General features: G+C 36.3%; 1 protein-coding gene across 6 annotated transcripts in view; it reads left to right on the top strand.

The window, feature by feature from the left end:
• The window catches only part of MARCHF1 (membrane associated ring-CH-type finger 1), an 858,143-nt gene that overhangs the window by 535,236 nt on the left and 310,350 nt on the right, over nucleotides 1–12,557 (top strand). For all 6 annotated transcript variants that reach the window (XM_073892451.1, XM_073892452.1, XM_073892454.1 and 3 more), the window contains one exon: nucleotides 11,428–11,576. In XM_073892451.1, coding sequence (XP_073748552.1) covers nucleotides 11,466–11,576 — 111 coding nt within the window. In that variant the 5' untranslated portion in view covers nucleotides 11,428–11,465. The remainder of the gene's footprint in view (nucleotides 1–11,427; nucleotides 11,577–12,557) is intronic.

Here is a 12,557-nt window from a genome sequence, read left to right as displayed (position 1 = left end):
TAATGGCCTGTGTTCCTGGGCTGTGGCCTTCACATGTGTTTCTTTGCTTTCCTCCCCACCGTAGGTGAGGTAGGAAGGCTATAAAGGCTTGGCGTGGGAGAAATGCCCTTCATTCAAGTAGGTTAATATGACTCTGCTAAGATATTTCCCTTGAGTAAGTCTTCATTATGGGAGTGCTCTAGGGGCATTTCATCATGGTTCCTCTTCCCTTTTCCCTGCCAGTGCCACAGTGGTATCTTTCTCAGCTATTTATCATGAGATCTAGGTAGGTTTCCCGGTAGTAAAACTCAGCAAAGTGTGGGGACTTCATTAAGAATGCAGCCTCCAGGAAGTTCTTATTCTCAAGATAGTCCACATTGTGCCTCCAATAATACATTGGAATTCCTGTATGTCACCACCAGTTTATGGTTTCAGCAGCTTCTCTTCATGTATTCTGAAATTGGCCATGATTCTCTGTATTCACCTGTCTCTACATATTTTGGAGTGGAGGTTTGTTCTACAATCTCATTCTCTGATGGTTCCAAGAAAACTAATTGATTTTCAGTTTGTTCAGTTTTATCTTTTTATAAGGATGGGAGTGATGATTTTCAAACTCTACATGTCAGAACCTAAACTAGAAAACTTCTCTTTGCAATGCCTTACCAGAGGAGGCAATGAGAATCCTACTTCCTTTTATGCCATTTATTTACTCACCACCAGGCCTCTTTACAAGGCTAGAGTAACTTATAAGACTTCCCAGAAGGGTTGATGCCTCTAAAAGTAAATTGTAAGGTAGAGAGGGAAATTATTAAAAATACATATATACATTTTTATATATATCTAATATATATTTTTTATATATATCTAGATATCTTTTCTATAGTTCAAGCAAAAAGCACTTAAGAACGGGACGCCTGAGTGGCTCAGTAGGTCAAGCATCTGCCTTTGGCTCAGGTCATGATCCTGAAGTCCAGGGATCAAGCCCCACAGTGGGGCTCACTGCTCAGCAGGGAGTCTGCTTCTCCCTCTCTCTCTGACCCTCCCCCATTCATGCTCTCTCTCTCTCTCACTCACTCTCGCTCTCAAATAAATAAAAAATCTTTTAAAAAAAGCACTTAAGAATTTAAACCTTCACTATGAGTTGCCTTATGGTGTTCCCATTGCCTAACTTTACTCAAAGAAGAGCTCTTCTTTATTTTACTCATTTTATCATCAGCAGTTGTTTATTGGGCTCTATGTCAGTTAGAGTTTCACACCCTACAATACAACTATGAACACTCACTTTGAGAAACTTCACATCCAACTCATAGAAATCAGAAGGTCCTCAGGACACATCTTCATTTTGTTGCTGGGTAAACTGGGGAGACCCCAGACCCTGAAGTTTCTTGGTCTTGTCACGAAAAAGAATTCAAGGACAGACATGCAATACAGGAGGTGAACAACAAGCGTGGGAAAGTTTATTAAAGTGAAAGTACACTCTCAAGATGTGAGAGCAGGGAAGATCAAGAGAGAACTGCACCCTGGGGTTTGGGTTCTATCTTTTGTGGGCAGTTGCTAACAAGGGGGTGAAATATTCATTACTTGGGGCAGGGAAGCAGGATTTCATGCTTTTTCTTCCTAATTTGGTCAGGGGTTTCCTGTCATGGCATCCACCATCTTGGGCCTGTCCAGTTTGATCCAGCTACTTGTGGAGTGCTGCCAGGACAAGCCTGTGACTTTCCTGATAGCTGGCCATGACTTCCTCATTGCTGGCCTCCAGTTACCCTGCTAGAACCTAACTGCCTACTCTAACAATTTCATAGCAGTAAACTTAAATAGAGTTATTTTGTCTAAAGACTATCTGGTCTAAATACTTCCCAAATTCATCCTCAGTAGATAGTCTTTGGTGGTCTTTAGCACTCAAGCCCTCAAGAGCAACTCATAGTTGTATGTGAACACTTCAGAATATCCACACAGGGATCCAGGGTTGCAGTTGGTGTGCATTTTAGGCATGCATGTAATAGTTTTCTGAGTATCTAAGGAGTACTCTTGAAACACACACACACACACACACACACACACACACACACACACACACACACTACTCTAAGGAACAAACATTAATTCTCAGAGATATTGCAGTTCAATGAGGAAGGGAAACATATTCCCAACTGGCCCTTCCTTCCCTTATTTGTGAGTTATTTCTTTCATAATGGAGATTGACTTCATTATTATTCTGGGGGGTAGAAAGTGTTCAAAAGTTAAGACTTATATTTCTCTTTTTAAAATATTTTATTTATGTATTTTAGAGAGAGTGAGTGCAAGCAGGGAGAGGGGTGGAGGGAGAGGGAGAGAGAGAGAACCTCAAACAGACTCCACACTGAGCATGGACCCAACACGGGGCTTGATCTCCTGATCCGAGCCAAGAGTTGGATGTTTATCCAACTGAGCCACCCAGGTGCCCTGAGATTTATATTTCTTAATAACACTTAGCTAAAGAAATGTACAGAAAAATCTCTAAAATTTTCAATTGAAAAATCCTTTCAAATCCTTAGATAAGGACTATTCTCAAGTCTCAAGTTTGAGGATGGTTGTCTTATGAGATGGAGCCACTTCTCTCGGTTATATGTGCATGGTGAAGTGAGGGAGCATTTGGCGAAACCCTTAACTACGCCGGGTAGGATATGGTTGGCAAATTTTAGAAAGGAAATAGTTGAGAAGGTAGAGAAGCAAGGTAGAGGTAGGCAACTACATCTTTTTTTGTGTGTGTGTGCTGGGAAGATTAAATTACATTAGGCTTGGGGTACAATAAAGTATGTATAATAAGCTTCACTGGGAAAAATGAGCAAGGCTTTCTCTCTGCCAGACTATACAACTCCAGGAGCACGAATCACATGGTGTTTTATGTGAAAAGCATCCCTCGAAGCACAGCACCATTTGTAGGTGTTATGATGTGAATGACCCTCCTGGAGTTCCAAGCACAGCTAGTAGTAGCAGAAACCTTTGGAATAGTAATAATTTTAATGGTCATGTAAATTATTTGTAATTTTCTTTTCTTTGGAAATTCATCTAAAATAAACCTTTTCCTTCAGTTGATACTACGACAAGTGTCTTTTCTTAAAGTTTTCATAGTACTCATTGCACTGCTATCAAAAGTTCGTTTATTTGTCACTTTCCCCGACCAGCTCTATGCTCTGGATCTCTTTAATCCTTGTACCGATAGTTCTGAGCTCACTGTCTGGCACAAAGGAAGTATTCAGTAAATGGCTCCTGAATTAAAAGTAATTTATTCTCCATGAGATATACCCAATTGCCTTGCATTTTTTCTTCCTAATTTTAATTTGTTGTCAATTTAGTTCACAGAGGATGCACTGTGCTCCTATTTATTAAATTAAATATCTGCGTGAAGTAGCATATTAAAATTAAGCTTAGTTAAGTCTCGATTTCCTGTGGTCATTATATAAGTTGCTCATTGCTGCGCTTCACATTAGCCTGGTTTAATGGTTAGATAGCAATTAACATGAATGCTTAATGACCACTTTCCTATTCTGATATATTACTTTTGATACTTATAGTTTAAAGTGCTTTAGGGTTAATTATAAATGCTCACAATTTGCCTACCCTTCCGACTGATAGTACGTTCTTACACCTAAGAATACAATAAGTACTCCAGAACTGTGTAGGAAGAACGTTGGTCCACAAGGCTCAGGAGTTAACAGTATTAACCCTTCAGTTATCTCAAATCATCTAAACGATTTCTGAAATTTCTACATTATCATCACTGATGCAAAAAAGATATCTTTAAAATGAGACCTACAGTCTGAAGGTTTTGTAAAAACAGAAAAGCAGATACTGTTTTGAGAACTATCACCGTCTCTTACTCACAGGAATTCATGAGATGAGGCAATGGATCTCTTCTTTTCTTCCCTGTCTCTCCCTTTCAATTTGCCTATAGCCATGCTGCTTTTTTTAAGGCCATTTAAACTTTGTTTTCTTCCAGATAGAATTCTTTGCTTCTAAAGTAACTGGTAAAGTCAGTAGATGTTTATTATATAGACATCTTTTCTTGTTTTCATATATTCTTAATTCATGTAATAAAAAGCTAAAGTGAAACTCTGGAATTGGATTGCTTTTATGATTCTACACATTTAGCTTTCTTTGTTAATATTTCTATGAATATGTTCAAATTTAATTATAAGCTTTGCCATCTTCCGGACCCTAGCCATGTATAATTTTTTTTCTTTTTTTCCCACAACAGAGATTACAGTGTCTATGGTGAATATTCTGTGATGCTTATGAATATATTATTTAGGTCAAAACAAGATGTATTTTAATTTGTTGAAGTATTTAGCCTACTTGGTCATTCTAGAATTAGGATAATTGTTACATGTAAAAGAAAACTAGAATGCAGTTGACATGTTATTAGACAACTTCATCAAGTAGAGCCAAAATTTAATAGTTCTTGGCGTGATGTCTTGTTGATAGCAGTTCGACAAAACCGTTCAGGAAGATGATTTGCACAGGCTAACTTCAGGGAGGACGATGTAAGACCAAGAGGAGCAGGCTGTTGCTTTGGAATTGAGCAAATAATTTCACAAATCTAAAAATTAGAGAGTCAGAGAGATCTTAGTTACTTTTAGAAATTAAAATTCTCTGGAATGTTGCGCTGAATCCAACTCAAACAAAAAATGAAAGCGTAGCTCTTCCATGCCTACTTCAGTGCCCACAATAGAGTAGGGGGTCAATAAATACTTCAGGATTAACATTAACTGAATAAGGAGGAACATAACTACAACCACCACGGCCACAAAAGCGTGCTACAAATGAAATTAAACTGTCTTATTTAATCTCAAAGACTGAGTGGGAACTAAGAAGTTGGTTGCCTTTAAAAACATATCCCAGACTGTGTACTGATGATAATCATAATTTTGTGGGCCACTTTGTTATGCTTTTTATTCATGCATGAATTCAGCATTCTATTATAAATACTGAAGTGATATTTAATTATAGAGTTAATTTTTTTTTTTAAAAATGGCAAATGATTTACAAGTAGAACATTTGTTTATACTTGATTAAACTGTTTTGGTCATTATGTATCATTTCACTCCTTGCCTTTGAATAAAGATACTCATTTTCATTTACTCTTAGCACACTTCAAGAAATGTAATTAAAAGCTGATGAGTAACCAAGATACTGTGTACTGGGAATGTGGAAATATTTACTTTCTGTGGAGTGTGAATTAGTCGGTTATGCAGATTTTGTATAACATAGATAAGAATTTTCAATAAAATCTCAAGCAATTGAATGGTTGAACATTAATTGTTGCTCATTCAAGCAATTGTTTTCAAGCTCCCTTCACCATTTCCCTGTACCTCAAATGAATGATTCACTCAGATTGATAATCTTATTAAGAAATCCATTCCACTGAATATCTTAAACTTAATTTTTATGAAAGGTGTTTTTATTGAGGTATAATTGACATACAGTATTGTATTTGTTTCAGGTATACAACAGAATGATTTGATATTTGCATATAATGTGAAATGATCATAGGTCTGCTTTCCCCATCACCATATAAAGTTACACAGTATGCAAACAATATTATTGACTCTATTTACCATGCTGTACATTACATCTCCACGACTCACTTATTTTATGATTGGAAACTTGTACCTTCTGACTTCTTCTTGTCCACCCCTCAGCTCCCCTCCCCTCCAGCAACCACCAATCTGTTCTCTGCATTTATGAGCTTTGTTTTGAAAATTTGTTTGTTTTTTAGATTTGACATATAAGTGAATTCACACAGTGTTTGTCTTTGACTTATTTCATTTAGTGTAATGCCTTCGCAGTCCATCCATGTTGTCACAAATGGCAAAATTTCATTCTTTTTATGTCTGAGTAGTATTCCACTGTGCATATATACCACATTTTTTTTTATCTATTCATCCATTGATGGATACTTTGGTTGTTTCCATATCTTGACTAATGTGAATAATGCTTCAGTGAACACAGAGGTGCGTATATCTTTTCAAATTAGTGTTTTCATTTTCTTAAGATACTCAGAAGTAGAATTGCTAGATCATGTGCTGGTTCTATTTTAAGTTTTTGAGGAACTGTCATTCTGTTTTCATAGTGGGTGCACAAGTTTACATTCCCACCAGCAGCGCCCAAGGGTTCTCATTTCTCCACATCCTCACCAACACTTGTTATTTCTTGCCTTTTTGATAATAGCCATTCTGACAGGTATGAGGTGATATCTCATTGTAGTTTTGATTTGTATTTCCCTAATGGTTAATGATGTTGAGCATGTTTTCATGTGCCTGTTGGCCATCCATATGTCTTCTTGGGAGAAAGGTCTATTCAGATCCTCTGCTTATTTTTTAGTCATTTTGTTGTTGTTACTGTTATTGAGTTATATGAATTCTTTATATATTTTGGATATTAACCCCTGATTGTGTATATGATTTGCAAATATCTTCTTCTATTCAGTAAGTTGCTTTTTTATTTTGGTGGTGGTGTCCTTCATGGTGCAGCTTTTTATTTTGATGTGGTCCCAAATGTTTACTTTTGCTTTTGTTGCCATTGCCTTTGAAGTCAGATTCAAAAATATATCGCCAAAAATGATGTCATGAGCTTACTGCCTATGTTTTCTTCTAAGAGTTCTATGGTTTCAGGTCTTACACTCGATTCTTCAATCTATTTTGAGTTAATTTTGGTGTATAGGTATAAATACTGGTCCCATTTCATTCTTTATGTGTGGCTGTCAGTTTCCCATCACCATTTGTTGTACAGACTACCCTTTCTCCATTGTATATTCTTGTCCCATTTGTCATAAATTAATTGAGTATATGCATTGGCTTACTTCTGGGCTCTTTATTCTGTTCCATTGATTTATGTGTCTCAGAGAGAAACACAGTGAGAGAGGGAACACAAGCAGGGAGAGTGGGGGAGGGAGAAGCAGGCTGTTTTTATGCCAATACTGGGCTGTTTGATTACTGTAGCTTTGTAATAAAGTTTGAAAACAAGTAGCATGTTGCCTCTAGCTTTGTCCTTCTTTTTCAAGATTGTTTTGGTTATTTGGGATCCTTTGTGGTTCCATACACATTTTATTATTATTTGTTCAATTTCTATGAAAAAATGCCATTGGAATTTTGGGAGAGACTACATTGAATCTATAGATTTCTTCGGGTAACACGGACATTTTAACAACATTAATTCTTCCAATCCATGAGCATGGAATATTTTCCCATTTATTTGTGTTTTCTTCAGTTTCTTTCATCAGTTTCTCATAGTTTTCAGTGTACAGGTCTTTCACCTCCTTGGTTAAATTTATTCCTAGGTCATATTCTTTTTGATGCAGTTGTAAATGGGATAGTTTTCTTAATTTCTCTTTTTGATAGTTTGTTGTAAGTAGATAAAACAACAGATTTTTGTATATTAATTTTGTATGCTGCAACTTTGCTGAATTTTATTATTAGTTCTAAGACTTTTGGTTCAGTTTTTAGGGTTTTCTATATATAAAATCATCTCACCCACAAAAAGTGACAGTTTTACTTCTTTCTTTCTGATTTGGATGTCTTTTATTTCTTTGTCTTGCCTAATTGCTCTGGCTAGGATTTTCAATACTATGTTGAATAAAAATGGTAGGCATGGGCACCCTTGTCCTGTTCCTGATCTTAGAAGAAAAGCTAAAATCTTTTCATTATTGAGTATGATGTCAGCTGTGGGCTTGTTATATATGGCCTTTATTTTGTTGAGGTATATTTCCTCTATACATGTTTTGTTGAGAGTTTTTATCAAACATGAATATTGAACTTTTCTCAAATGCTGTTTCTGCATCTATTGAGATGATCATATATGATTTTTTAAAAATTTTTTATTATTATGTTAATCACCATACATTACACCATTAGTTTTTGATGTAGTGTTCCATGATTCATTGTTTGTACATAACACCCAGTGCTCCACGCAGAACGTGCCCTCTTTAATACCCATCACCAGGCTAACCCATCCCCCCACCCCCCTCCCCTCTAGAACCCTCAGTTTGTTTTTCAGAGTCCATTTTTATCCTTAATTTTGTTAATGTGGTGTAGCATGTTGGTTGATTTGTAGATGTCGAACCATCCTTGCATCCCTGGATAAATCCCACTTGATCATGATGTATGATCTTATTAATATGTTATTGAATTTGATTTGCCAATATTGTGTTGAGAATTTTTGCATCTGTGTTCATCAGGGATATGGGTCTATCATTGTATGTGTGTGGGGTGGGGCGGGTGTCCTTCTCCAGTTTTGGTAGCAGAGTAATGCTGGCCTTGTCAAATGAGTTTAGAAAGATTCCCTCCTCTTTGATTTTTTTGGAGAGTTTGAGAAGGATATGTATTAAATCTTTGAATGTTTGGTAAAATTCACTGGTGAGGCCATCTGGTCCTGGACTTTCGTTTGAGGGGAGGTTTTTGATTTAATCTCCTTGCTGGCAATTGTTCTATTCAGATTTTCTATTTCTTTATGATCTCATCTTAGAAGATTGTATGTTTCTAGGACGATGCCCATTTCTTCTAGGTTATCCAATTTGTTGGCATATAATTTTTCACAGTAGTCTCTTATGATCCTTTGTATTTTGGGGAGATTAGTTGTAACTTCTCTTTCATTTCTGATTTCATTTATGAGCCTCCCTTTTTTTCTTAGTTAATCTAGCTGAGGTTTATCAGTTTTGTTGATAACCAGCTCTTAGTTTCACTGATCTTTTCTGTTGTCCTTTTAGTCTTTATTTTATTTATTTCTGCTCTAGTCTTTGTTATTTCATTCATTCTACTAATTTTGGGCATCGTCTGTTCCCCTTTTCTTATTCCTTTAGGTGTAAAGTTAGATAGTATTTGAGAATTTTCATGTTTCTTGAGGTAGGCCTGAACTTCCCTCTTAGGGGGAAGAACTACTGTGCTGCAACCCATAGATTTTGATATGTTGAATTTTTATTTTCATTCATCTCAAGGTATTTTTTAATTGTTTATATGACCCCTATAATGCAGATCTTGTTCTGCTTAATGTTTTTCCATAGGGCCTTTGAGCTGTCTTCACTTTTTGAACTTTTTTGTTCTTTTTGTGTTGTGTTTGGATAAGTTCTGCTTTTGTCTTCCAGGTCACTGATCTTCTTTTCTGCATCAACTAGTCTGCTGTTGAACTCCTCTAGTATATTTTTCAGTTCAGTTATTGTATTCTTCAGGTCTGTGACTTCTGCTTGGTACTCTCTTATATTTTCTTATCTCCATGTTGAATTTCTTGTTCCTTTCATCCATTCTTCTTCCGAGATTGGTGAGTATCTTTATGACCATTTCTTTGAAGTCTTTATCAAGGAAATTACTTATCTCCATTTCATTAACTTTTTTCCTAGGGTTTTATCTTGTTCTTTCATTTGGAACTTATTCTTCTGTTTTCTCACTTTGCTTCACTCTCTGTTTCTGTGTATTAGGCAAAACAGCTATCTCTCTCTGTCTTGAAGAAGTAGTCACAGAAAGATGGCAGGTATTTCAGTGCCTTGGGGTTAGAGCTTTCCCAGAACTGTCTTTGATTGTTTCAGTCCCATGGAGCCCAGAAACGCAAGCTCCCATGGCCACCGGAGCCAGGTGTTCAAGTGACATACCCTGAAAGGACTACATGCACCTGTTGCCTTTAATGGGCTTAGCAGGGCAGGGCTGTGGGGAAACACCAGGCTGGAGCATGCCCACCTGCTGGGTTTAGCATGTCAGGGTTGAGGGTCAGTGCAGTCAGTGAAGGCAAGGTAGAGCGAGAATGCAAAAATTACACACACCAACACCTTTGTTCCTAGAGAGAGTTCCAATAGGCCTCTGACCCTCCAGAGATGCTTTAAGGGTGGGCAGTGAATCTTCTTCATACATTGTTAACCATTTTCAACCTGCTGTTTTGTGCTGGGTCCCAGGGCAAATGAGCCTGTGCAAACCCTTTAGGTTAGAAGTCTCAGTTTCCTATGGCCCCTCGGGTCTCCTGGATATAAGACTTTTTGGTTTCAAACCAGACTTTTGGGGGCTTGTATCTCTGGTGCAAATCCTAAGTGTTGAGTTCCCTGATGTGAGGCTTGTGTCCCCTGCTTCTCAGGGATATGCTCTTAATTTGTGAGATCCCTCTTGCTTGTGGGTCTCTACACTGAGGGCAGGGTTTTTGGCAAGACCATATCTGTGCATCTCCTACCCATCTCAGTATGTTCTTTTTATTCTTTGTTGTGGAGGAGCTGTTCAGCTGGTTTTCACATTTTTTCCAGAGAGAATTTTTTATATGTAGCTATAAATTTGGTGTGTCCATGGGAGAAGGTAAGTTCAGGGTCTTCCTATGCTGCCATCTTGAACTGCCCGAATAAGTTTTGTTTTTGTTTTTGTTTATAACTGCCCTATTTACATTTTTCAGATCCATTTAACTTGAGTATTTTGTCATTTAGAGTAATAACTCATCAATCTGTTAGTGCAACCTTTCTTTATGTTACTTTTCTTAGTGCTATGAAATGTGCTATTTTGAATCTCTGAAATGTTATAAACCGCCAGATTGCTAATTGCTTTGGATGCTGTGAAAAATAATTACTCCACATTATTTCTGATATTTAATTGACAGTGTAATGCATTTAACTAAAGACCTGCAATAAACTATTTCTAATTACTGAGTGTGGTGGAGTGGAAAAGTAGGCTATAAAACTTTACAAGGGAAACAATGTTTTCTCCATCACATTAAAAAGTCATTGTTCATAATATTTTTTCAGAGATGAGAAACAGAAACAAAAACTTCCCCAAATGGAATATTCTGAAAAGCTAGAAAGAGTTGTAGAATACTTTTACTCAGGATACAGTGGGGAAAATTTTTAAGTTATTACTTTTGAATAGACTGTCCTGGTGATGGGGTGATGGATGTCATATACTGCCTATACCATGCTTGCAGTAAAATTTCTCCTTCTTCAGTTGGCAGAACTTTATGAGGGAGATAATCATGCCACTGCCAGAATGAGTAGTCTTTATCACTGACTGGTGTTCAATTTATTTTGCATCTGTAGGGCATTCAGCTGAAAAGTTCTGCCTAATTTTAGATGTCATTGAAATATGTATATATATCAGGAACTGGAGTTGTTTTTAGCTCCCAAGGTAAGAACTCATGTTATATACTGATTCTTGAAAATAATACCTAGAACCTGATGCAAGGAATTCCCACAGTCTAGAAGCGTCACAAATTGGAATATAAAATATGTTAGGCTCTTTGAATCTATATGTACTGTTTTCATTGCTTTGTGTCTTTAGGATATTATTAATAATCAGCATATTCTTCTCCCCTTGCCCCCATAACTTCTGACTAAAATAAAATGTCTCCATTAGTACGTCATAACGTTACTTATTTAATTTCAATTATGTGCATTTTCCAAAAACAGACAACTAAAATAAGTGACCTGTTTCAGGGAATGTAAATTATTTTCAGAATTTCAGAAATTGAAAAGGGATAAGAGGAAGGAGAAAATGCTGGGCTGGTGTGAAGCGATAGCCCGTAACCCTCACAGAATCCCAAACAACACGCGAACACCTGAGATCTCAGGGGATTTGGCTGATGCCTCACAAACCTCCACATTGGTGAGTGAAAAGTTATTTTTCCTCAAAATGGCTTGTATGTAAATGGAATGCTAAGGAAATGTGGAAAGGGATAAATTTTTAAGTAAACATTATTCTTGTTTACAATGATATTTGCATTATATTGTTCATATAGATTCAGTATAATTTATGTTAATATCTAATATCATATACTATTAGCTTAATTCAGATAAAACAACAATTTCTTTTTCTTTGTATTTCTTTGAACCTTTCCCCTCCATTATGTTAGCAACCTTAAAGAGTTACTTAAAGTTCATATCTTGCAATCTACGTCTGTGTAATGGAATCAGTGGAGGAAGACGAGTACAGAGTTATCCAAAAATAATGAAAAATCAGAATGAAGCCTTCTGTGTTTTCCTATATATATTCTAAAAATCTCTGAAAAGAGGATTAAAATTATAAATTTTATACAAAACTGTGAATTAAATAATAACGAAAATAATTTGAAGACTGAATCAGTAATATACTTTCATGTTTTGTTTTCCGCTTTAAGTTCAAATACCCAGCTGTAGCTAGCCATTGTTTCCCAGTGATTAGGAAGAGAGAATACATTAGCAAAAGGGGTTTTATGCATTCTTTGTTTAGATTTGGCTGCAACATTCTTCATTTTGATTTAAAGAAGAAAAATTCCATTCAGTCTCTAAGTTTTAAATTGACATGTTAGATATATTTTAATTATTGTTTTGCCATTTTATATGAACACAGGTTGTTTTCATTAGCGTGATTTATTAGTTGATGAACATATAATTAAATATGAGCAAAGTTTTTAGATTTATTTTTTACTCTAGAGTTATTTGCTAAGTTCCACTTTTTAAATAGAAATAATGATCCTGAGTAAACATTATTGAGTGAGTATCAAGAGAAACCACCTGAAGGAGTGGGCATTCAGTTGACAAAACATAGAAGTGGGAATCCTGCTTAAATTCCATCATCTTAGATTGTGAAGAGAAGACTAAGGGTATG

Source organism: Callorhinus ursinus, unplaced genomic scaffold, assembly GCF_003265705.2.
Source record: "Callorhinus ursinus isolate GAN/ISIS: 27379988/994484 unplaced genomic scaffold, GSC_fseal_2.0 scaffold4, whole genome shotgun sequence".
Taxonomy (NCBI): domain Eukaryota; kingdom Metazoa; phylum Chordata; class Mammalia; order Carnivora; family Otariidae; genus Callorhinus; species Callorhinus ursinus.
Note: the sequence above shows the minus strand (reverse complement) of the source record. Positions and strands in the feature narration are given on the sequence as shown.